Below are 24,448 nucleotides of genomic sequence, written 5' to 3' on the forward strand. Positions count from 1 at the left end.
ATGGCGACACGAACAGTCGGCTGTAAACGTTAGCCAGCCATGCTTGCCCTGCCCTGTTTCACTGCAACACGGTGCAGCGCTGGGTATGCAGACTGGTCCTCTTTTCGATCTATAGCAGCAAAGCAACACAAAGCACCAACTGTGGAGAGCCAGTGTAACCCCAAGCATGTATTTCCACGTAGCGTCACGCTTCTGACTTAACACTTGTTAAATTGTAGAAAAACTATAATGCTCAAACACGGTTTATGAAAAAATAATAAAAAATCTTAGCAATGTCGTGACGTAGTTTATGGCTTTAGAGACCCACCAAGCTAGCTAATTAGGTTAGCCAGTTAGCTGACGCACCTTTGCTTTGTTGTAGCCGAGCAAAGAGCTGCACACATTTCTACATTTCGACATTTAATATCATTTGGTCATGCCACTTAATCAGTGTTCAGCAAACACATCTGTAGTGCGTTCGTGTATTTAACTTACTTAAGTAAGGAGGCAGGTTTATGTTATTTATTTTATTTATTCTTTTTCTGTGAGTGGCTGGGCCTCGGAAGACCTAGTCACGGGATTGTTTATCAGTCATGTGTAAATGTCTTTGGGTGTTATTTAAAAAAACAAACAAACAAAAAAAAAACTAATCGTGTCCTGTTTAACGTTTGTCTAATCGTGTAGTCCGTGCCTGTCTTGTTTTCCCAGAGCCCCTACAGTGGCTAATTGCATTCCCTTCTCTCTTCCTCAGCACCGTTTTCCCCATCCCTTCCTATTCTTCTTATTCTTTTGAGTATTCTTCATTGTCAAGCCGCCAAAGTGGAGAGTGTGATTGCAGAAGGGGGTGCTTCTCGTTTCAGGTAATAAGTCATGGCCTGTACAGGAAATGCCAACATGGAATTTTCTTTTTCTCCCCATGGTTAGCCCTCTGCTAGCATTTTGAGCAGGAACTTCCGGCCTATAGAACAAAGCAGGATGTGGGAAGGCTCAAAATGGCTGTCAGGCAATTCTTTGTGAGACCTTTTGAAAAAGGGGGTTGGGTATACAGACTGATCCTTGAAAGGGTTTCTGGTTGGATGTTGGTAAAGGCAGCACATCTGTAAGCAGAGGTAGCCAAAATTACAGTCATTCCTCACTTAAGTAGAGGTACAGATACTTGACTGAGGTAACGGGGAAAAGTAAGGTCTTTTGTATGAATAAGTTTGTTTTTGGAAAGGAAGCTGAACCTCACGTGTTAATATAATGATAATAATAAAACTATGTTAAGTCACACAAATAGAAACAATCGTTCAACCTTAATGGTAATGAAAGCTTGAGCATCTGTTGTATAGAACCCAAGCAGACTAAAAACAAAAAGAATTTTATAAAAACTGCCTAGCTGCTGTTGCTTGCATTGTAGATGGGTGCTGCCTCCACATCTAAACAGAGAAAGGAGTACGGTTGGGATTTGGCAGTTGTAGATCAGCTGTAGTGGTGGAGAGTGGGGGGGGTATCACTTAGAAATGTCACATTAATGTCTGTTGTGACCACTAGTAGATTTTATGTGCAGGCTGTGATCAGCTGACTTGTGTTAAACAGCAAAGCAGATGTTAACACGGATTGTCACGGCTAATTTCCAACACCTAGGCAATATAAAGGTGGAATTCAGTGAGCGAATCAAAATGATTGTAACTGAAGTTAATTTTGGCTAAACTTAGTGTAACCTGACATTGTCCTTTCAGAGTTTATATCTGACCAATATCTGTTCATTAAAAAAACCTAATTGTCATACTTTTACACAAAGTCTTTAACATTTCCCTCTCAAATGTCACAAAGTACTCCTTAACTTTAGAAATGATTTTCTTCTTTGTCTCTGAGCGGCTTCATCGCCCTTTCTTTTATCTCCCTGGGAAATAAAGTAGCTGTACCTTTAGCTAGCAGACACACAGTGAGAAAAACTGCACAGAGACAGTTTTGCTGATACTGTGTTTGCTAATATTTGTTCAGTGGTTTAAAAGATACATTTAAATGTTGCATTTCCAGATCATTCTGCCCCACTTTAACACCTGAGTGTGGAGCTATACATTATATTTTTGTCTCTCCTCATGTACAATAAGCACCAGTGATGGATACACAAATAGCATTGTCTTTTCATCCTATTGGTGTTAATTTAGTTCTATTTAAATAGAAGCTGTTATGGAAATGTGAACGACCAATGTTTCAGAAAAGAACAAACCTTAATAATTTGAGTCAAAATGGCAGCAGCAACAACAACAAAATATTAATGCAGTAATGGGGTAATTTGGTGAGCAACCTCTGAATGCAGTCCACATAAATTAAGTAGAAGGAAACTGAATTCTATCCAACAATACAACATAAAAGTCAGGGCTATACCAGAAAACTGCATTTCTACCAAGCTGACTTTACATTTGAAGTTAAGCTTTCCTTCTCGCAGATGGATTTACTTGTGCATTCTTTTGCATAGAATTCATAAATATGACAGTTCTTTGTCAGCAAACACAGACTGTTACTGGCTCTCCAATAACTGGCATAAGTGCCTCAAGTGAGTCTTATTCATAAAGCTCTTGGCCCGGCCAAACCCTCACTACTTCTCAGTTTATAGTTTCATTTTTATTAATTTGTATATTCAGTGCCTTATTGGATTTCAAGCGAGCTTTGTTCTAGTAATTACAAAAACTAGATGACAGTTTTAAATCCAGTGATCAGTTGCGGTGCTACACAGTTTAATTTGAAAGATATTTTATGTTGTGCGGTGTTATTTTATATCTATGTAGCTCTTTCCGATAGTTAATTATCCAACTGTGCAGTTTTAAAAATGTATTTTTAGTGAGTGTTTTTCTCTCATGTGTTGTTTAGTGCAACTGAAGGTTGAATGAAAAAGCACACCAGTGCTGCGTGAATTTTAAGTGTTCCACTGTGTTGTTTACTTCTGCAGTGCTTCTTCGGGGGGAGGAGGTGGTAGGGGTGCACCTCAGCACTATCCCAAGACTGTCGGCAACAGGTTTGTATGCGTACTTAATATGTAATAAGCTAATTGGTTGTAATAAGGAATCAGTAGGTATTATTCATTTCCCCAGTGTGGAAGAGATTCACTAGAAAACCTTGATTACCCTGTTGTCATGCAACATAATAGTTGCAGGTTACCCAAATGTGTTTACCATTCTGGGAGGCCTGAGATCACTTTACAACAAAGGATTTTTTTTTTAAAAGTATTTAACAAGTTGGCTATGCAGCATTAACACTTGTGTTGACCATTTAAAAATATTTTTGACTGCTTTTAGTGAGAGGCTTATTTTTATCTAATGCCTGAATTTTAATTATTGCTGCTCTACTGCGTGCTTTTGAGGGGTCAGATAGACCTGCGGGGAGCACTGTTGTGATGAGTGTGTGGTATTAAGCTTTATGCTTGAACAATTGCGCATTTCTCTTTACCCACCACAAATTGAGATTCTGTGCCAGTATACTCAGTCTTTTGCTCTGTATTTCTACAGCGAGTTCCTGGGGAAAACCCCAGGGCAAAGCGTTCAGAGATGGGTTCCTTCACGAAGCACTAGACGAGATGTCAACTCCAGCAATGAAAAAGAGCGACACGATGCAATCTTCAGGAAAGTGAGGGGGTAAGTTTCAACTCCCGATGCATATTTAAAGGGTTGACTGAGAGAGAGATTTTATTAGTTTTTTTTTTTTTTATTGCTACTTAACCCATTTCAGTTGTGCTCAGACTAAACAAACAAATTCATCTAAACAGATTAGTGTTTGAATGTCACAGTAAATCTGTCTGTGAATCAAGTTTAATCTTCGTCCAAATTATACTTTTGTGTTGTGCAGACTTCTGTGGAATCTGTTAAATACCATCTTAAGAGTTAGGATTAATTTATTTGTTATTGGTATTGATTTATTTTGTTTTGCGGCTCATTGTTTACTGTGGTGATGAATAGTTAAGATAGAAGCAGGAGTCTCCATGGGCTGCGTGTGAATGAGAGTGAGACAGATGTACTAGTGAGGAAGAGAGTGCTGGCAGGGTGGAGTTGAGTCTCAGGTGTGATTTGTGACAAAAGCAGTGAAAGTGAAGATTTACAAGACATAAGACCTGCTATGATGGTTTGGAGTCAGCGGTACTAAGAAAAGAGACAGGAGCCTGAGTTAGTTGGCAGGGCTGAAGATGTTATGGTTTCCATTGGAAGTGACCAGTTTGGCCAAGATTAGAGAGGAGTACATCAGAGGGACAGTTGGATAGGCAAGGCTGAGATGGTTTGGATATGTGCAGAGGAGGGTGGGTGGATGTAGTGAACAAAGATTTGTGGATGTAGTGAAGGAGGACATGCTGCCGGATGGTGTGATGGAGGATGCTAGGGGAGATGAAGGCTGATGATCTGCTGTGGCAATCCTTGAAGGGACTTACCAAAAGAAGATAATTTTGGTTTTCATTAAGGTGTTTATACCTCTTATTGTGATTATTCCAACTTGATTAGAAATAAAGTATTGAATTTCGTAGGGCTGGAGTCACTTACATGGCATGTGTTTTGCTAAAGGCACTTCAGCTCTGCTTTGTATGTATCAGGAGATGTTCACAAGTACAAAAGATGGGGTGACAGTGTTTGCTGCGGCAATATAAGCTTGATAGTGTTGACCACAGAAGGCTCAGGATCTGAGCTCAAGATTTCTATTTAATTTTTTACCTTTTTTTTTTTTTTTTTTTGTAATGTTTTTTTTTGGGGGGTTCCTTAAAATATACAGAACCTTCTTGGTAATATCACATGCCTACTTTTTGGTCTTGGGCAATCATATCCAGTCAAATCCTAAAAATCAAGTAAGTGTTCAGATTCTAATATTTACTCTTGCTACCTCTCTCTCTTTTTTTTCTTTTTTTTTCTTTTCTTTTGTTAGCATACTCAACAAACTCACGCCTGAGAAGTTTGACAAGCTATGCCTTGAGCTCCTGAATGTGGGCGTAGATTCAAAACTCGTCCTTAAAGGAATCATCTTGCTGGTAAGCACTTATCTGTATTCTTTGGAACCCAGCTAAATGGAAATATATGCATCTATACTTGGCTGGCTGCTCTGAGTGACTCATACACTACATGCTTTAATGACCTCCCTGGTTTTGTTTCTGCGTTTCAGATTGTAGACAAAGCCTTAGAAGAGCCGAAGTATAGCTCGCTCTATGCTCAGCTATGTCTGCGCTTGGCAGAGGACGCACCAAACTTTGATGGCACTTCACCTGATATCCAGACACCCCAAAAGCAGAGCACAGTGAGTCTCACTGATGTTCTGCTACAAAATATTCTTTTCAGTCTGTGATACAGCAAAGTTTTTCTGTTTGTGACCCTGCTGTTTTATTAGGCCTGCTCAACACAGTTTAAAGTCATTAGGAAAACTTTACTTTTGAAAAGGATAATTTTTTTTTTTTAATGACTATTGTTTTTAAAATCCCCATTTACTCAGATAAAAAAAAGCAAGTCCTGTATCACTTTTTGTTAACCTTTATGAAAATGCCTTGAATTCATTTTTTTTTTTTTTAACCGTCCAAACATTGGGTTTTGTCTTGTTTTTGTAGACCTTCAGAAGACTGCTGATTTCCAAGCTTCAAGATGAATTTGAGAACCGCACCAGAAATGTTGAAAGTAAGTCCCTGTCTTTGTGAATCTGCCAAGAGGTCCTCGCGATGTAGTTAGTTACGTAACCTTTTTGTTGCTTACCTCTGATAATCTTTTCACCTCAGTCTATGACAAACATGACAACCCTCTTACTTCGGAGGAGGAGGAGCAGCGTGCCATTGCCAAGATCAAGATGCTTGGCAACATTAAATTCATCGGGGAACTTGGCAAACTCGACCTCATCCATGAATCTATCCTTCATAAATGCATCAAGACAGTATGGATTTTTGGTTTTTTCAGACTTTTTTTTTTTTTTTTAAATTGTGTTTAAAATCTTATCTTTTAATTCTGGTGTTCTTATTTGCAAGATAAACCATAAAATAGATCCATTACGCGTTACATGACAATTCTCCCTTGTTTCCCTGCACTCTGAAGCTTCTGGAAAAGAAGAAGAGAGTCCAGCTCAAGGATATGGGGGAGGATCTGGAATGCCTCTGTCAGATAATGAGAACAGTGGGGCCGAGACTCGACCATGAGAAAGCAAAGGTGACAGCTTTCATAAACTATAGCTGTTTGGAGAGGCTGTGTATAGGCTTATGGTATAAACACAACATCTCAATTCAACCCTTTTTTATTTATTTATTTAAAAAAAATGACTGTGTAACTAACATTTATAGGTCACCAAGTTGAATCATTAGTTTGTTAAATGCAAGCAAAGTAGGTACATTAATTTTTTACTCCATCATCAGAAAGAACAGTGAAGGCAATTGACCCAGCCAGTGTTAATATAAAATCGGCTCTAAAACTTTATTTACAAACTGCTCGTTGCTCACTTCCTTTCTCTCTCCATCCTTTCATCAGTCTTTAATGGATCAGTACTTTGGCCGTATGCGATCCTTAATGAACAACAAGGAGTTGCCCGCTAGGATCCGCTTCCTGCTGCAAGATACAGTGGAACTTCGAGAAAACAACTGGGTCCCCCGCAAGGCTTTCATCGACAACGGACCAAAGACAATTAACCAGATCCGTCAAGATGCAGTGAAGGCGAGTCCATTATTAAAGGGTTCAGTTCATTCTGTTTACTTTTCTGTACATTAGCAAGGAGCCCCTTGTGATAAATGTGATGCGACAAGTAAGCAGACAGTTAAAGGTTTCCACTCTGAGATGTGTTTAATTTAGTTCAGAGCTTTCAATTGTGAATTCTGGACTGTGGCAGAGTTACTGACTGATTCTGTCATGCATGTCGTTGTAGGATTTGGGTGTTTTCATCCCAGCACCCATGTCTCAGGGGATGAGGATGGACTTCTTCCTGGAAAGCCCTTTCATGCCCAGCAGAATGAAACTGGACAGGGAGACTCTTGGGGGTTTAGCTGACATGTTTGGACAGATGCCAGGTGTGTTTTGTTCCTGTATCATGTGTACCTGTGCACTTACTTTCTTGTTTTTGTTGTACGAGGCCATCTTAAAACATCTTTGTTCTCTCAGGCAGTGGGATTGGAACTGGCCCGGGGGTTATTCAGGACAGGTACTCGCCTACTATGGGACGCCATCGCACCAACCCACTCTTCAATGGCCACGGTGGCCACATTGCCCCTGCACCTCAGTCACAGTTTGACATGGGGCCCAAGTCTTTTGTTAAGTCCAACCAGGTAGCCTGCTTTTGAAAGTTTACATTAGTTTAGTCTTAAAGTTCTCAAAGTTAAAGTTGTGTGGAAATGGGAAAGAAAATCAAAGAACCTGTTTAGCTGGTTTTGACTGTCTTTCATCATGTGAATCTTTTTGCCCATGTGACTACTTATAGGTTCAGAACCAGCATTTCCTCAACCAGAACCAGAACCACATGGCCCAGCAGCAGGTCCAGTCCAAGGACATGCCTCCACGATTCAGCAAGAAAGGACAGCTCAATGCTGACGAGGTAAGTAGGTCCTAGTTTGGCTGAGTTAAATGTTGCCAAAAACTGGCATTTTTTTGGTTTTTGTCTCATACTAAAAAAAGATTTAACAAAGTTAAAACATCATGTTTTACACTAACCTTTAAAGGCTGCATTCTGCTCTCCTAATGTCCTGTGTTGAGTCGTGATGCCCAGTGATTATAAAAAGACGCGTTATTCTGAGGAATCCAACCTGCTGCTAGTCTGTCTTTTACTATCGTCTCTGTCTTTAATCTCCTCTTTTCTGTCCCTCCTCCACTTCTCTTTTTATTCAAACTGGCAACAGGGTCCGCTGACTGCGATTATGAGATATGAGGGCATTTTATTTATAGCTGATATGGAACTTGAGTTGTTTTTGTTAAATACAAAGACTAATACTATTGTCTGCTTTGTTCATGATGCCTCATGGCCCCACAGATCAGCCTCAGGCCTGCTCAGTCATTCCTCCTCAATAAGAACCAGGTGCCCAAGCTCCAGCCCCAGATCCCGACCATGATGCCTCCCAGTGCCCAACCCCCACGCACTCAGACTCCCCCTCTGGGACAGGTATGAGAGTGTCTACTTGTTTGTCATTGAGTTAATCTAACAGAACCGTTGGTGAGATTAAAAAAAAACAACAAAAAACTGGTTGTTGGACAACTAGCATATAAACAACAAACATTAAACCACAGATTAAAGTGTCGTTTTGTTGGAGAGCTGTATCTGTGTACTCAAATACATGACTTTTGCCCTCAGCCTCCACAGCTTGGCCTGAAGACCAACCCTCCACCTATTCAAGAGAAACCTCAGAAGACTAACAAGAAACCACCTCCTGCAAAGGAGGAGCTTCTTAAAATGACGGTAGGGAGAACGGTTTCCGTCATATCGCATCTATTCCAGGCTGAAGCAACACTTAACAATCATGTAAAATCCTCATGAATAAAAAGCTTTACCACAGCATACTCACAATTGAATCAAAACTGCAGGTCAGTTTTCCAAAAGGTTTGCTACACTGTCTTCTGAAAGTCTTTGCTGTAACCATAACAGCAAAGCAGTTCACTTATAAATATGGCTAAGCCTCCCTATTTAGCAGTTTCTATTCACTACTGGTGAAATATAGAAGTGACAAAATATATTTATGTAAGCACTTTAGTGTACTGCAAGATAATCTGCTTGCCACTAAGACTTGAAGCATTTTACCTCCTCAGCATGTGCATACAGAGTAGATGGGACCACAAGACCTACGAATGAGTTTGTGTTATGCTGGCTGATCAGAGTGACCACGGTTCATTTCTGTTCATTTCTGTTCATTTGCTTGCCTACTCTGTTTAGGAGGCAATCATGACTGAGTACTTGAACACTAAGAACCTGACTGAGGCTGTGAGCGGCGTGAGAGAGATGAAGGCTCCAAAGCATTTCCTGCCAGAGATGCTCAGTAAGATCATCGTGTGCTCCCTGGATTGTCCTGATGAGGACAAAGAGCACGCCAGCACTCTGATTCACATGCTCCGCACGGAGGGCCTCATCACTGGGGAGAACTTCATGCAGGTACGTCTGCTGTTCATTCAGTATTGGAGAGCATTTCTGTGTTTGAGCACAAACACATTCAGTACGTTTAAAGACAAGAAAAGATCTTTTATTATTTCACTGAGATTGATGTAATTATTTGTGACTAATTACATATGTCACTGAACCCAGAGGGGCAAATTACCTTCATGCTTGAGATAATTTCTTATTTTCTCCCCTCACTCATTTTAGGCTTTCCTTAACGTCCTGGACCAGTGCCCTAAGATCGAGGTGGACGTGCCCCTGGTGAAGTCTTATCTGGCCCAGTTTGCGGCTCGGGCTATCATCGCAGAGCTGGTGAGCGTGGCGGAGCTGGCTCACCCCCTGGAGAACGGAACCCATTTCCCACTCTTCTTGCTCTGCTTGCAGCAGACGGCCAAGCTCAAGGATCGTGAGTGGCTCACTGACCTCTTCCAGCAGAGCAAGGTCAATATGCAGAAGATGCTCCCAGGTAGGCCCCCGATCCATCTACCAATTCAGGATTTATTCTTTTTAAATATAGTAACAATTCACAACAGATAAATCTTAAAATCGCCAATGAGTAAGCACTTGGCAATAGTGGCGAAGGGAGGGGGGGAAGCAAGTGTTGACAGGAATATAATCTCAGATGGAAGAGAGCACAGGCTTACATGTTGGCATTTTTTCCAGGAGGGGTAAAGTGATTTCTCCCCTCATCTATTAGGCTTCTTTTATTCTGTCATGGTATATTCTCAGCATTTCACTCCAGTTTACAGTATAATGATCACCAGAATAGTTGTACTTATGTATATTATGTTGGAGTATTGTGAGTAACTAAAATTTTAATAGCACAGAGCTAAATATTTGTTCATCATGACCATATTAAAACGATCACTTTCTGAATCTTTAATTACCTGGGTCATATCAGGAGCACATTCTGTCTGGATAATACATGACTTGCTCTCCCACTTGGTAGAAATTGATCAGAACAAGGACCGCATGCTGGAGATCCTGGAGGGGAAAGGCCTGAGCTTCCTGTTCCCTCTGCTGAAGCTGGAGAAGGAGCTGCTGAAGCAGATAAAGGCAGACCCCTCTCCACAGTCCATCTACAAGTGGATTAAAGACAACATTTCACCCAAGTTTCACACTGATAAAGGCTTTGTCAACATCCTCATGACCAGGTAAATTTGCAGATGGATTTCACTGAATCTCAAACAGTTTTCCCAGGATAGTCTTAGTCTTTTTTTTTTCCTTTTTTTTTTCTTCTTTTTTTTTTTTAAATAACAGTTATAAATTGCATACCAGTGTTGGTTTGTCTGCGAAGTCACTAAATGTATAGCCACAAGGTCACACATTTAAGGCACTGTAACTTTGAACAGAAGGCCTTCACTTTAACTAACATTTGTCCTCTGATCTTTTTCCAGTTTCCTCCAGTACATCTCCCAAGAGTTGTGCGAGGCAGAGGGTGATGAGCAGCTGGCAGCGCCCTCTAAAGAGATGCTGGAGCAAGAGAAACAGCTGCTGCTGGCCTTCAAGCCCGTCATGCAGAAGTTCCTGCACGACCATACCGAGCTGCAGGTCAGCGCCCTATACGCCTTGCAGGTGCACTGCAACGCCCGAGGGTTCCCTAAAGGTAAAGTATCCTCAAATCTTGTACAGTTTAGCTAGGAAGCAACAACAAATGGGGAGTGCAGAGATGTGAAGTCTTGATTACTCTGATTAGTTACACAAGTGAAATATAAATAATGCAGAAGTTGTGAATTAAGTGCACATTAATTCATTTGTCTATTTTTAACAAGGCATGCTACTGCGCTACTTTGTCAACTTCTACGACATGGAGATCATTGAAGAAGAAGCCTTCCTTGCATGGAAAGAAGACATTACCCAAGAATTCCCTGGAAAAGGAAAAGCTTTATTCCAGGTACAATAGTGCAGTTTAGTTGGTTAGAAAGAAAGTGTTCTTCAGTTTGTGATAAACACAAGAGCTCACAAGTTCCCCCCCCCCAAATTCAGGTAAACCAGTGGCTCACCTGGCTGGAGACGGCAGAGGAGGAGGAATCTGAGGACGACGCAGACTAAGAAACCAAGCGGAAGCATCATGACGTAGATCAACCGTATCTTATTGTTAGACTTGTGTTACCTTATTAAACTCCATGCTTAATTTAACCACTACAATGTGGCACTCAGCTGCTTGTGTCTCACAAATATAAACCGAAAGCTTTGTACCTACAGGGTCTCACGTGCTACCACCTGCACCGTGATGATGGGCTGAGAAGCATTGTTTAATCTGTTGCCTAATTTTCTGAGATCTGTTTCCTGATTAGCTACATGAATTCTAGAGTGGCTCAACCATGTTTTTTTTGTTCTCAATTTGCTCCATTATGTTGTAACTATTGCATTTTTTTTTTCACTTTTTTTTGTTTTGTTTGTTTGTTTGTTTTTTCTTACGAATTTAAACCTCCCCCAGATAGGAAACTGCTTTATGGTAAGAACATGTAGGATTTTCCTCTCTAAAATAAGACAAATCTTTCACGATCTTTGCTAATTCTAGTTACAAAGCAAACAACTAGAAACATTAACACAAGGTCTTGTCAGCAAGCTGCTTTTGTGATCTTCTATCAGGGCCTAGCCTGGATTGCTTTTTATCATACATGCTTAAACAGTACTGGGGATGTAGACAAACGGGCTGCACAGCGATCCTTCTCGTGTACCACACGTCAAACCTAGATGGCCCGCTGAAGTTGAATGAAGCACAAGCTGGCAAAACATTTCATGACTGATAAAGGTGTCTCATAGTCAACATATGCTCACTAAATTCCCACTTTTTTTTTTTTTTTTTTTTTTTTTAATAAGTGCTCTTCATAGTCACTGATGATGAGCATGTTCTTTTCATTAGCATTACTCTTTTTGTTCTGTCCTTTCTTCCTGTCTTTTTTTTTTATCATCATTATTATTATTATTATTATTATGAGTGGTTGCAATACCCATTCTCCAAATGTTACAATATTTGAAAAAAGGAAAAAAATAAATAAATCTGTAATCATTGGTTTGCTGTCGTCACGTTTCAAAGTTGCCTGTGTTTCTACCTCTTAGTTAGATGGGCTTTTTTTTGTGCTGGGATAAAGAAATCCGCTAAGAAGAATATTGAGCCCATGCAAATGCTGAAGTATTTGGTTTAATCCTGGCCTAATTGCACAATAAATGTATTGAAGCAGACATTAACAATGATGCCGTTGCATGTTTTACAAGTGTTAACATCTCAGAAGGATTTTTTTTTTTTTTTTTTTTTTTAAATTTGACCCACATGATGAAATGTGTACTTATCAAAAGAGTAATGTTGACTAGATTTTGAAGCGGCCCTGATGAGGTTGGTTTTTATATTGAGGGCTTAAAATAATAAAAAATGTTACATTTGTGTGGCTCTTAAATTGGCAAACTATAAATTGTAATTGATTTCCCTTCTCCCAAAGCTAAACAAATGACCATCAGGCTTAACCAAGAATTGTACTCTCAAGCCATGATTATGTATAAGACATACAATTAGGGTCTTATTGTAAGGTATTCAGAATTATTGTGCACCTCTATTGCTTTAATGTCAATAAAGTCAGTACATGAGCACCTACTGTTTACCTGTATTTACTCTGCTTTACGGTTACATATTCCATCTGTCCAATAAAATACTTCACACATGAACAACAGTTTGAATCTTCCAAGCAGCAGCTCTACTGCAGTGAAGTGCCCAGGAGCATTTGGTTACATTCGTGGTCAGTCCTGATCTGTGGGAATCCAAAAGTATTCCACCACCTTCCTGCTTCTGCGCAGAGGGCCTGAGTCGGGTCGCTCTCCTCCATAGGCAGGCAGCTCGTCAAAGTGACTCGGACCCAGATCTCTCCCCATGTGTGGAGCTGTCACCCTGAGCATGGTCCTGAGTAAATACAGTTCACAATTAATTCTCAATAGTGGTCTTCAGCCAGAGAAAAGCTTTACACTTACCTTTTTGCCCTCAAGTTTTTCTTTGTAAATTAGAATTTTAATCTTATGTTGCTACCATGTCTGAACGATTGTAGTTTGTGTGGCTTCCCCCTGGTGGCCACAGTTTTTGTTTACCTAGATGAACTCCTTTCAGGCTCTTCAACGCTGGACTCTGGAGTGGAGATGTATACAGGATCTCCTTCCTGAACAAAAATCATAACATAAGCTGCTGATTTACTTTTTAAATGTCCTGTATTGTAGACCTAGACATGCACAGATCTCTTGTGATTATGAGATGTAGGATCATCTCACTGTGAAATTTCTCGGAGTGCCATCTGGATTTTTGAGGATTTTAACCCTCTGGTCGCTTTCAGTCATGCACAGGAAGTAGCTTTTGATGTGGGCTTGACACTGTTGAAAAAAAAAATATTTCACTTGAAGATTTTATTTTAAAGAGATGAAAATGTACAGACCAAAGATTTTTTCTTTCAGCCTTGTTGCAAATGCGTGACTTGCAGTATTGTACCACAGTGAATCACTCAGGGACATTTTACAAGATGGAAATAATCATTTGAACAATATATTTTATGCTCAGTTCAAATAATTTCTACTGTGACCATTTGGTGATAAGGGGTGGGAGATGGCACAAAAGCAGTGTAGTGTCCACTGTTTTGTAATTGTTCAGTGGGCGTGAGAGCAGTGTGCTGTCTTACTGCTTTATTCTGCCTCAGAGCCTTCAGGTCTTCCTGAGCTTGAAACATGTCAGCCAGCTCCTGGTACTTCTCCCTCCAGCTCAGGCACTCGGCCACTCTCTCCTGCCTCTCCTTCTCAGCCAGATGCCTCTCTGCCTCGACTTCCCGCCGAGCCTGGTTAGCTCTTTTGCTCTCCTCTTCTGATTCAGTCGCTCTGCGTTTCCAGTTCATCTCACTGCAAAGGGAGAGGATGAAATTGCATGCTAAAACATCATAGCCAGACTGGATCTTCATGCATCTTTAAACTAAATCCAGTTAAATCTTTAAACCGTCTTGTCTTCAGCCTGTTGTGAGGCGTACTCTCATTCTGGTCTGCAGTTACTGAAAAGCAATAAAGAAAATCCCTAAGACGTGAATTGAAAATGGTAAATGGACTGGTCCTTATATAGTGCTTTTCTACTATGAGTACTTAAAGCACTTTTGTTAACTGTGTCATCCAGTTAGGTATTTGTTGTTTGACTCGAAGTCTGTGCAAAATAAGCACACCTGGTCTTTGGTACGTTTCCTCACACTCTTAGAAGAATCATCTTGTGTTGTGTTCACAGGACAACACAGAGATCATGTGAAAACTGTGCAGTGAAGGTAAACAAGTACACTTTTACAGACTTTCTACACTTTTACTTAGCAGAGGAGCCTCTTAAAGTCCTTTATATATTGTACAGAACTTCTTGGAGTCAAGTAGGCTTCCTGTGACTTTTCTCTTTGTTTCTGCTTTCTCCTCCTCTGCCTTGCTGATGTGACTCAGCTGAATTGAATTTTCTCAGCGCTATCAGCTAAAAGGCTGTTATTGTTGCACCATGGACGGTCACGGACAATGACACTGAGTTTTGGGAAAATCCCTTTGAAGATAAATAGGAAATCCAAAAAAACGCTCTAAAAGCAAAAGTCAAAGTAATCACACACACATACAAACATTTTCATCCGCAAACATCCTGATGTTAGAATTGATCTTTCCCATATTCCCAGCATTAGATGGGATTTTTAAAAACAGCTTGTGTATTTGGTATATCACCAAGAACTGGGTGTTTCAAAATGCATTTTCATTAAAAAATCTGAATAGCTAAAAAAAACCAAACACTTTAATTAGTTGTTGTTTTTTTTTTTATCACACTCAAGAAGGTCCGGAGTTCAATTCCACCATCAGGCCGGGGTCTTTCTGTGTGGAGTTTGCATGTTCTCCCCGTGTTTGCGTGGGTTCCCTCCGGGTACTCCCGCTTCCTCCCACCGTCCAAAGACATGCAGTTAGTGGGGATAGGTTAACTGATTAATCTAAATTGCCCATTGGTGTGAATGCGGGAGTGAATGTGAGCGGGAATGATTGTCTGTCCCTGTGTGTTGGCCCTGCGACAGACTGGCGACCTGTCCAGGGTGTACCCTGCCTCTCGCCCTATGACAGCTGGGATAGACTCCAGCGCCCCCCGCGACCCTGAAAAGGATAAGTGGAAGTGAATGGATGGATGGATGGATGGATTATTGCTTCAATCATCTACTCAAAATTCTTTCATGTTAAGGCAGTACAACTTCTTATTTATGTAGAAGAAGCTAGGACAAAAGCACAACAACTCCTATTTTTCATTAATGATAAAAAAAAAAACCGTGAAAGCAAAAATTAGAAAAGAGAGGTACTTAAGATAATTTAGTGGGATGTAAGAAAATCAATCACAGTTGCCAGGTGTCACTAAAATGTATCTACCTCTCTTTAATTTGGACATTTTCTTGGGTGATCTTCCTCAGCTTGTGTCGGAGGTCATCTCTGTCTGCCTCCAGGCTCCTGCTCTCCTGCAGGAGGGCCTGTTTCTCTCCAGACACACGATCCAACTTCAGCTTACTTTCAAAGTAGTTCTTCTCTGTTTGTGCCAGTAAAAGCTGCACGTTCGCGTGCTGCAGAAAGAAAAAGCAGATGCCAAATTAGGTGTTACGGGCTTAGATTGAATGAACTCGGTCCAACGATAATCTTCCTGCTTGATTCAGGAAGTCCATTAACTGAGGTTAAACAAAAAAAGGAACTCAGCTGGAAAACTGCGTCTAAAAGCACTTTGAGTTATTTCTGCCCACAGAGATTACATCTGCAGTTTGTTGCATGATGGTGTTAAAGATAATTCACTGTAATTCATACAAAAATAATTTCCCCTCTCTTTACGATCTGATGAAAGTTTATAGTTGAGCACCAATTGGAGACGTCCACATCCTGTCATCACGTAACTCTCCACATGTTTTACTCTTGGTTGTTAATGCAAAATAAATAAACAATACCTTGCAGCTTTGCTCATTAAAGACATAATTATAGTAATAATGATGATTCATCATATTTTTTATTTACATATTTTTTTAAATTAAATTTCCTTTCACCCTTTAATCTGGGGAAAGGTTTGGCACCAGAAGGAGATGTGATGCTTCCTCATTTCATCACTTCAGAGCTTGTAAACCATCAGGTTTTGATCTTTAAACGGGGGCCTTTTATTAGTTACACTCGTAAAAGCAAAGGTAAACAGAATTTACAGTGCTTTCCACAGATGAGTGTCTCAAAGTGCTTTACCGGGGCCAACACACAACAAAGCCAACACTTTTAGAATAAACCCACGATGGATTGCCATGATGACACGGGCGTCACAAACCATGTACATATCCTGGAAAGCTCCTCTTAAGGCTTTATCCTTCTCTTTAACTCATTAAGCCCCAAAGTGACGTCAAGGAAAATCGATGGTGTAGTCATGTCAAACATTCCCATGTTTCCATGACACAGGTTCCAAAATGGTGGTGTGCAAGTTTGCACTGTAACAAAATAGCTAACTTTGAATTCTTGTTTTTAATGATCAAAAGTCATTTTCAATCCATTTAAGATTCCTAATTTATCATGTCCTATATTATATCACGCCAACTAACTGATGCAAAGCAAGCTAAGTGACACATCCCAACTGACACAGTATTTTTAAGACTGATAATATTTCATTATTTAAAAATCAGATATTCTCATATATCATCCAATAGGTTTTTTTTTCTTTTAAATTTACAAAACAGATTTCTCTAACATTTGTTTTGCTCGTCTTTGCTCAGATCAGCTGGCTGTTGTGTTTTTGGTGCTCCAAACACTTTGCAGAGTGCCCTCTGGTGGACAGACTATGCAACATCAACACTCATAACGTGGTTAAAGGGTGTTTCTCCAATTTCTTCCTTACTTTTTCATTTTCGTTTATCTGCCATTATAATTCCTGTTACTTACAGAATGGCAAATAGCTAATCAATCAGGCTCCACTAGATGAGTACTGTAAATACTGCTTCTAATCTTATAATAGTAATAGAAAATGCCATGTGACAACCTTTTCACAAGGTGAGGAAAGGAAAACATAAAATACTGAAAAAATATACACTTTTATTTCATTTACCTAGAAGATTATATCTTCTATTCTTTTCTGGCCCAGTTGTAGTGTTATTTATTTATTTAATAATATAAAGAAACAATCAAAAGGGTCTTTTTATTTAGCTCTCGCCCTAAGACAGCTGGGATAGGCTTCAGCACCCCCCACGACCCTGAAAAGGATAAGCGGAAGTGAAAGGATGGATGGAATTATATTCTGTCTTTTGCTTAATAGATCAGCTTCTGTCATGTGTTTACCTCCTTTTTAAGCTTCTGCAGCTCTTCACTCAGTCGTCCCCTGTCAGCCTCAGCTGCATCCTTGTCCCGCTGAAAGCCCAGGGCCCGAGCCTCAGCCACAGCCCTGCTCTTCTCTGCCTCCGCCCTGGACTCCTCTGCCTCATCTGCAGCTCGCGAGCATAACATCGACCTTTGCTGGCTCAGGTACAGCTTCTGCTTCAGCTGATAGGGGTCGCACAGAGAGAGGTGAATGTGTACTGCAGTGACATGATCGAGAAACAGTAGACGCCTGCCTTTGTTTTACCAACGTAATGTGATTCTAACCCTTTGGAGTGAGAATGGTCTGCTTTAGCTGGCATGAATGGATATAGGTTAGCAGAATAACATGCATCTCCTTCATACATTCATATAAGATGTCTTATATAAAACTAGATCTAAGACTTCAAACACCTCAACAAGCTTTTCTGAACATAACAATTTCATTTATAACACCTGCTTTTATTTAAAGAACGCCTACTGGAAGATCCCTCATGTTCCCTCATTGACACAATGCCATTTCTGAAAAGGCAGTCACATTTCCTGCCACAAAGTGCTCTCACGGCATACCACAGCCAAATAATCATCTCTGTGTAGGGTCAAGCAGTCAGGCCTGTACGGTTCTCCTGGTTTATGCTACACATTCAGTTGCCCACTTGTCAAAAACATGGTGAGGAATGGCTAACTGACTGTAGCAGTGTTTTTTTACACATACATTTCAAAATCTAAAAAGGTCACATGTTTTATTAGAGCTGTAAATTTAGTCTGACATTTAAAGCTGGCATGTAAACACTGTTTGATAGAAGCACATGCTGTTTTGCTGCTTTTTTAACATGTCAATCTAACATTAATGTCCTGGAGAACAGGAAGCTGCTATAAGCCAATTGTAACTTGATGTAACTAAATCAAAGTTTTCCAACTGATGTAAGGACAAGGTTTGAAAGAAGAACATGACTGATTCCTTCCAAAAAGTCTGACTGAATACCATATAGGTGTGTGGTTATACTTTTGTTTTTGTGCTCATGCCGCCCACTTTTTAATCTCTTGGTTATTAGTGCCATTTAATAACACTGTACCGTACCTCCTTGACTTGAGCCTGGAGCTCCTGGTTCAAGTTTCTGAGGTTCCTCATGGTCAGCTCACTCTCTGTGCGCATCATAATCCGTTCCATGTGGATCTCATTTGATAAATACTTGTTTTCTTTCTTCAGGTCCTCACATTCCTGAGCAAATTTATTAGTGACACGCAGTGTGAAATAGAAGCTACAGAGTCACACCCCCCCCCCCCCACCACCCACCCCAAAATATATAAACTCATAAAATCATGAATTATGTCATCATAAGAAATTATGACCTTTACAAGTTCTCATTATATTTACAGCATTTTTTTTCACATTCATCATGCTTGTTGTTTTACGTTTTCTGGTTTATGGTTTATGTTGTCTTTTTAAGATCATTTAACTGGCCTTGGAAATAACAATACGAGTGTGATCATTTTTTTACACTCGTCTTGGAAACTAAATAATGAATTAATTAAACAAAAAAAAAATATGTCCAAACGCATTCATTAACACTGCTGCTAAAATCAGAATACCCCTCAGTAGTTTGGTGAAGTAAAGGCTTTCTTCTCTGTATCTACAAATTGTCGTGTAATTACATTTTAAATGATGAAATGTAGAAAGATTCAGCTTCTGAAGCAAGGTCTTAGATATCTGAGAGGTCATGAGTGCGCTGGCTTACACAACAGGAATTATTAATATTTATCAGACATTTCCTGTAAGGATGCGCTTACAGTGAGGCTGGTACACCTGCTGTTATGAGTCATATGAGAACACAGCAGTAAAATCTACAAAATAAATAAATAAAAATTAAAAAAAGTTTCTAAAAGTGAAAAAAGTACGTGTTAGCTCTGTAACTGTTTTTTACAGTTTCCTGAATATTCAAGTGCTGAATCAGAGTTAATACGAATTATTTAATCTCACCGATGTCCTTTTCTACCTTCTTACCTTCCTCTTTCTGACCAGCTCCCCCTGCAGATGATTGAGCTGGAGGAAGGAGCCATTGGAGCTGACGGCGCTGACTGGCCTGACCGCCCGCACAGGCCTCCTGGACGGCCTGGAGAGGACTTTAACTTCTTCCGTTAGCCCATTCTTGAACCGGCTGCCTCTGTTAACGTTACTGCTGCTCATGGAGAAAGATTTGTACAGGCTGTCATCTAGCGAGGACGTCCCAGCCATCTGCAGATCTGTGTGCGATCTGGCCCTGATTGACATTTCAAAGAAAAAGAGAAAAAAACAAAACAACTGATGCAGTTTTGCCAAAATGTCACTGTCACCAAAGGAAAACAAGGGCTCCCGGTTTGTTGTTAGAACATAGGCCAGCAACCTGAATAAAGTTCTCAGTTTCATGTTTGGTTCACTGGGTGGATCCTATCACCAGCCCAGCTTCATTCAACATTTATTGGGCAACACGATAGCAGAAAACGCACTGAGGCAAACAGTCTCTGTGTTTAGGTAAGAGGACACCTTCCATCCCTTAAAAAGCCTTAAAATTATTAATAATTTTTACATGTGAAACTGAAAAAGCCAGTGGTGTCAATTTTTTATGCATTTAAAGTTTTTTCAGTTAACTTAACTAAGGACCAGTAACCATGGGTAGCATATCAGAACAACAGAAGCATCTCTCTCACACACACGCATCTCTATATCTATACTTGAAAGGAATTCTTGTGATGTCAGATTTCGTTTTCATGTTATCACACTTTTTTTTTTTTTTTTTTACTGGTTTGGGATTTTCTCACAGTCTGTAGAAGAAGATAAACACACCCAACCAAGGAAGTGTGACCATTTAACATCTTTCCTGGGCCTATCAGTGGACCAGCAGTCTATCACTTTCCTCAGTCATTACTGCTGCAGCCCGAAGAAAGCAGGAAGCACCGTTATTTACACAACAGTCACTGAGTCATTGCAATAGGACATGCTGAACTGTTTTGCTTCCTGCAGTAGAATGAAAGTGGTGATACAGCAAGTTTTAACACAACATTGGAAAGCACTCGTCATTCTACCCTGCCTTTAACTCGTGATTATGATGTGTTCAGAGTACCAAATGCCAGGTCTGATCACATGATTAGAGATTACACTGCAGAAGCATGCATTGTTTTTATTGTAAGGCTAGTTTTAATAGTGCCAAAAGTTAAATGCGTCAGCTGAGTTGATAATCCATATGCAATCAATAGGTAATTAATAAATAACCTTAATCCTCAATACTTAACACTCAACTGAAAATGCCACACTTTGATTGTTGGGTTTTGTTGGGTCCTTACAATATAAAGCGCCTTGAGGTGACTATTGTTGTGATTTGACGCTGTATAGATAAAATGGACTTGAACTGAACTTTAATCATTAAAAAAAATTAATGCAAAAATATTAATGAGTCCTTTCACTGAAAATCATTCAACTTTACTTTCATGATTAGATGTTCTCATCTAATCATGAAAGTGCATTTATTCGTTTATGTGTTCTCGATAAAAACCTGTGTGAATGTTTTTCTTGGGTTTTTTGGTATTTACTAAGATAGAAACTAAACTGCAGTGAGGCGTTTCACATGATGCTCCAGGCTTAAGCATTCAGTGTGCCACTTCTTATTTTTATTATCCAAATGATTTGATCCCAAAATTCTGTTATGAATTGTTTTTGTCCATGTGGAATATACTATATAAGTTACCTTGCAGAATACCATGAAGCACTCTTGTTTATGTTACTATGCATTAACCACCAGGGAAAAAACTTTCTGGTTACAAATCATATATAACTGTGCTTCTACACATGTATTTTCTCGCTTTGCTTTCCTGAAGTTGAACATTTTTTTAAGCATCTTTTTCTTCTCAGTGTTTGCACGTGCATATACAGTCCTCATAAAGGGACTCCTGCAGTTTGTCTCTACAATATAAAAGCCCTGTGTTAACTGTTGTCGTGGGTTGGTGCTGTATGAATACATTAAAACTGGCTTTTTTTTCTATACTTTTTAAAATATACAACACTATATTTTTGTATACAACACTTTTTAGCCCATTGATTGATAAAAAATGATTGATAATTTTATTTCGAAAAAAATTGTATAATATCAACATTTTGTATGTATTTTGTAAGCTTTGTTGATGGAAAGGGGCTGGGGCCGATATAGTGCTACATGTTGAGTCGCTTTATGAAATGAAAAGATCAAACAAATGATTGATCAATGCATAATCGATGTAGGACTTAAAACAATTAACAAGTGAACAAGCACACAGCAGTTTAAACAATTGTAAATACATTTGCACCATTACTGTGAAAGACAGCCTTAAACATACAAGCAGTTTAAGGATTATGTGCCATGAGCCGTGATTTTTTTTCCTTTTTTGATCTTTGATGGGTGCCGTGAATGTGATGATTTGAAACATAATATAAACACAGAGGAAACTTGGTTATACTTATAAAATTGGTTCCAATAACAGACAGCAAAAGTGAGGACAGCAGAGAAACAGTGGGGAGGAAATTCCTTTTCCTACAGCCCGTGGAGTGCAAAAATACCTTCATCAGAGATGCTTACGAAGCAGAAAAGCTCCAAACTCATAAATATAGTACAAAACAACATTTAAGAAGGTTTCTTTAACCATATCCACTTGAAAAGTTTGATTTTTTTAAAAAAATGAACAAGCTATTCACAGTTTAGATTATTACATCCTTTTATTTGATTCTTTTATGAAACCCATATGCCTATATCTCTGCTTTGGAAATCATTAATATGTTATTACTGGTAACAAGATTAGTGCTTTAAATGTTATATATGTCATGCATCTGCAATTTGATCACCCAAACAACTACGTTTAGAGAGAGCTTTAGAGTGAAGGTCTTTCTCTGGATGCATGTCCTATCTCCTAACAGGCCATAAAGCAGATTTGACCTTGTTTTTCCTGTTTCCTTTTCTCTTCCCTGTCACATTTGTTCTTGGGCTTCTCCCTCTGCTTCAGTTTATTTGATCCTCCACCCTTGTCCACATTGGGTATATTTTGTCATACAAGACATGGCAAGACTTTGTTGTTTGCCATCATTATTACCTGTGATTTTTGCCCTGTTTTTACAAACCTGTGAATCCGCTTTAAATAGAGGTAAGGTTTTTGTATGTTTATTTCTGAATTCACTTTTAGACTTAATCCTGGGATATCCCACAAGTCTAGCGTTTCAAAGTCTAAAATTTCATAGTTGTTAAGAAGTTTAACTCATGTTTTTGACATGTCTTTTAAGGCTGCCATCAGATTTTATTGTTAAGAAGACGAAGATGTTTGGCTCCTTCTGTGATATTAAACTTTAATAACTGTAAACTGTAAAATATTAGCAAAAGATAAAAAAAAAAATGATTTTTTTAAAATGATTTTTTTTTTTAATGATTTTTTTTTTGAGTATTCTTTGTCGCACAAGGAGTCTCTGTGTGTGTGTGCTCATATTATGGTTTATTTCTTCATAAAGTAGATCTACACACTGTGGTTTATCTGTATATTGATATGTATACTTTACATCATAAGTGACAGATCATAAGGCTTTTCAAAGGACAGTCAGGATCAGTTCTTCTTTTGCATCCATCCATCTTTTCAATGTAATTTATTTACAAAGAAAATTCGCTTTATAATTTTTTTGTTAGTAATTTCTCAGAGTTACAGAGCCACTGGAGTCTTCCTGCTTATCGAAGGAGGAACCTACTACACCTTGAACTTCACAGCTGCCCGAGATGCCTGTCTTTCACTAAATGTCACCATGGCGACGGAAGTTCAGATATCACAAGCGATCCAACATGGACTGGAAACGTGCAAGTAAGCAGAAAGCATTTAACCAGGGTTTAATACAGGCAAATACTTTATATTGTTGACCGATATGCAGTTTTCAAGATTTCATATTAATAAACTGTGCACAAAAACAGGTGACTGACTCGAATGCGTTTCCCAGTAATAGCATAAAAATATTTTAGAAAACACAAATAACTGTCCCAAATACACGAGATCGATGTAGGAGCACTTGGATCCATATATATTTGGTTAGTGGCACTTTTTTTTTTTTTTGGTAATTTTGCCTTCTTACGCCATCACAGTTTAAATTAAACCAAAGACTATTTAAATCAAGGAGTTTAACATTTGCATTCCCTGTTTATAAATTATACACAATCCCTGATTTTCTGTGGCTCAAAACTAATTGGACAGACTGACCTAATTTTGACCATAATGATTGTTGTTTAATAAAAACTATATTACTGTTACTATTTTAACAGATATGGCTGGATAGCTGAACAGACTGCCGTCGTCCCACGAATTTCCCCTGAACAAACCTGTGGCCAGGGCAAAACTGGGGTAGTGACATGGAAGGCACCAGCAGATAAAAAGTTTGGCGTCTTCTGCTTCGATGCATCCGGTACTACTTATTTTCTTAGTTTAATAGACTAATATACGCCATAAACGTCAGTTCATCCATCACAAATGTCTAAAGCCAAGACCAAAGTGTGTGAGTGGCACATAACAATGTAATGACATAATCAGTGTGATTTATGTGACCTGCAAGTGGTTTTCATGTTGTGCCTAATTACTGCCTGTAATTACAGTCATCTGATCACTTAAATAGAACTGAACCATTGATCTTCTCAGCATTAACAGATTTGGAGACAACAGCCAGCCCACAATCCCCCACATCTCCAACTCCACTGACAACTCAAACCACACATTTGGTCACATCAACAACAAAGTCCATGTCCTCAACAAAAAAGTCAATAACTGGAAAATCTCGGCCGACACTTCAGCCCACACCCTCAACTTCAGCTTCCGATGTGCTCGTCATGACATCGCGGTCAGCTAGGATTTCTTCTTCTGCCACCCCTTCTTTTAAAACGTTCTCAACCCATATTCCTGTTTCCTTGCCTCCCCTAACCACCACGAACCCCCCTGCTGTCACTTTGACCTTTTCTGCTTCCACTCATGCCTTCAATTTCCCAGCTTCCTCTGAGTGGCCGCTGCCACAGACTGAGAACTCCGCAAAACCATCTCTAGGAGGTATGTTCTGGAATATCTA

General features: G+C 39.4%; 3 protein-coding genes and 1 non-coding gene across 5 annotated transcripts in view; 3 read left to right on the forward strand and 1 right to left on the reverse strand.

The window, feature by feature from the left end:
- On the forward strand, window positions 1-12,627 carry eif4g2b (eukaryotic translation initiation factor 4, gamma 2b). The gene is made up of 21 exons (XM_039614312.1): window positions 1-22; window positions 731-839; window positions 2,915-2,980; window positions 3,471-3,596; window positions 4,867-4,969; window positions 5,101-5,232; window positions 5,537-5,603; window positions 5,702-5,853; window positions 6,012-6,122; window positions 6,438-6,620; window positions 6,829-6,970; window positions 7,062-7,225; window positions 7,378-7,491; window positions 7,924-8,052; window positions 8,242-8,346; window positions 8,818-9,033; window positions 9,244-9,502; window positions 9,986-10,190; window positions 10,434-10,642; window positions 10,809-10,930; window positions 11,023-12,627. Exons 1-21 carry the CDS (start codon window positions 1-3, stop codon window positions 11,086-11,088), a joined length of 2,802 nt encoding a protein of 933 aa, XP_039470246.1. The 3' UTR covers window positions 11,089-12,627.
- Window positions 7,655-7,827, forward strand: LOC116314037. Its single transcript, XR_004198989.1, has one exon. It is a non-coding gene; the product is annotated as a small nucleolar RNA SNORD97 (small nucleolar RNA).
- The window catches only part of LOC120441046 (microtubule-associated tumor suppressor 1 homolog), a 13,951-nt gene continuing 1,263 nt past the window's right edge, over window positions 11,761-24,448 (reverse strand). Inside the window, exons 2-9 of the mRNA XM_039614677.1 lie at window positions 19,367-19,622; window positions 18,443-18,583; window positions 17,347-17,547; window positions 15,427-15,614; window positions 13,695-13,908; window positions 13,294-13,392; window positions 13,117-13,184; window positions 11,761-12,934 (exon numbers count right to left, since the gene is read on the reverse strand). Coding sequence (XP_039470611.1) covers window positions 12,775-12,934; window positions 13,117-13,184; window positions 13,294-13,392; window positions 13,695-13,908; window positions 15,427-15,614; window positions 17,347-17,547; window positions 18,443-18,583; window positions 19,367-19,622 — 1,327 coding nt within the window. The 3' untranslated portion in view covers window positions 11,761-12,774. The remainder of the gene's footprint in view (window positions 12,935-13,116; window positions 13,185-13,293; window positions 13,393-13,694; window positions 13,909-15,426; window positions 15,615-17,346; window positions 17,548-18,442; window positions 18,584-19,366; window positions 19,623-24,448) is intronic.
- The window catches only part of lyve1b (lymphatic vessel endothelial hyaluronic receptor 1b), a 3,077-nt gene continuing 1,003 nt past the window's right edge, over window positions 22,375-24,448 (forward strand). The window contains exons 1-4 of one of the 2 annotated variants that reach the window (XM_031731914.2): window positions 22,375-22,506; window positions 23,037-23,205; window positions 23,658-23,797; window positions 24,028-24,429. In XM_031731914.2, the coding sequence (XP_031587774.1) occupies window positions 22,422-22,506; window positions 23,037-23,205; window positions 23,658-23,797; window positions 24,028-24,429 (796 nt within the window). In that variant the 5' untranslated portion in view covers window positions 22,375-22,421. The remainder of the gene's footprint in view (window positions 22,507-23,036; window positions 23,206-23,657; window positions 23,798-24,027; window positions 24,430-24,448) is intronic. The other variant, XM_031731915.2, reaches the window with a different exon arrangement.

Source organism: Oreochromis aureus, linkage group 7, assembly GCF_013358895.1.
Source record: "Oreochromis aureus strain Israel breed Guangdong linkage group 7, ZZ_aureus, whole genome shotgun sequence".
Lineage (NCBI taxonomy): Eukaryota > Metazoa > Chordata > Actinopteri > Cichliformes > Cichlidae > Oreochromis > Oreochromis aureus.

Bases quoted from the DNA above. Each gene is read 5' to 3' on its own strand.
- eif4g2b (XM_039614312.1), top strand. From the start codon at position 1: ATGGCGACACGAACAGTCGGCT. The intron at 8,053-8,241 runs GTATGAGAGTGT...TTTTGCCCTCAG, and splicing joins AGACTCCCCCTCTGGGACAG to CCTCCACAGCTTGGCCTGAA. The intron at 10,931-11,022 runs GTACAATAGTGC...CCCCAAATTCAG, and splicing joins AAGGAAAAGCTTTATTCCAG to GTAAACCAGTGGCTCACCTG.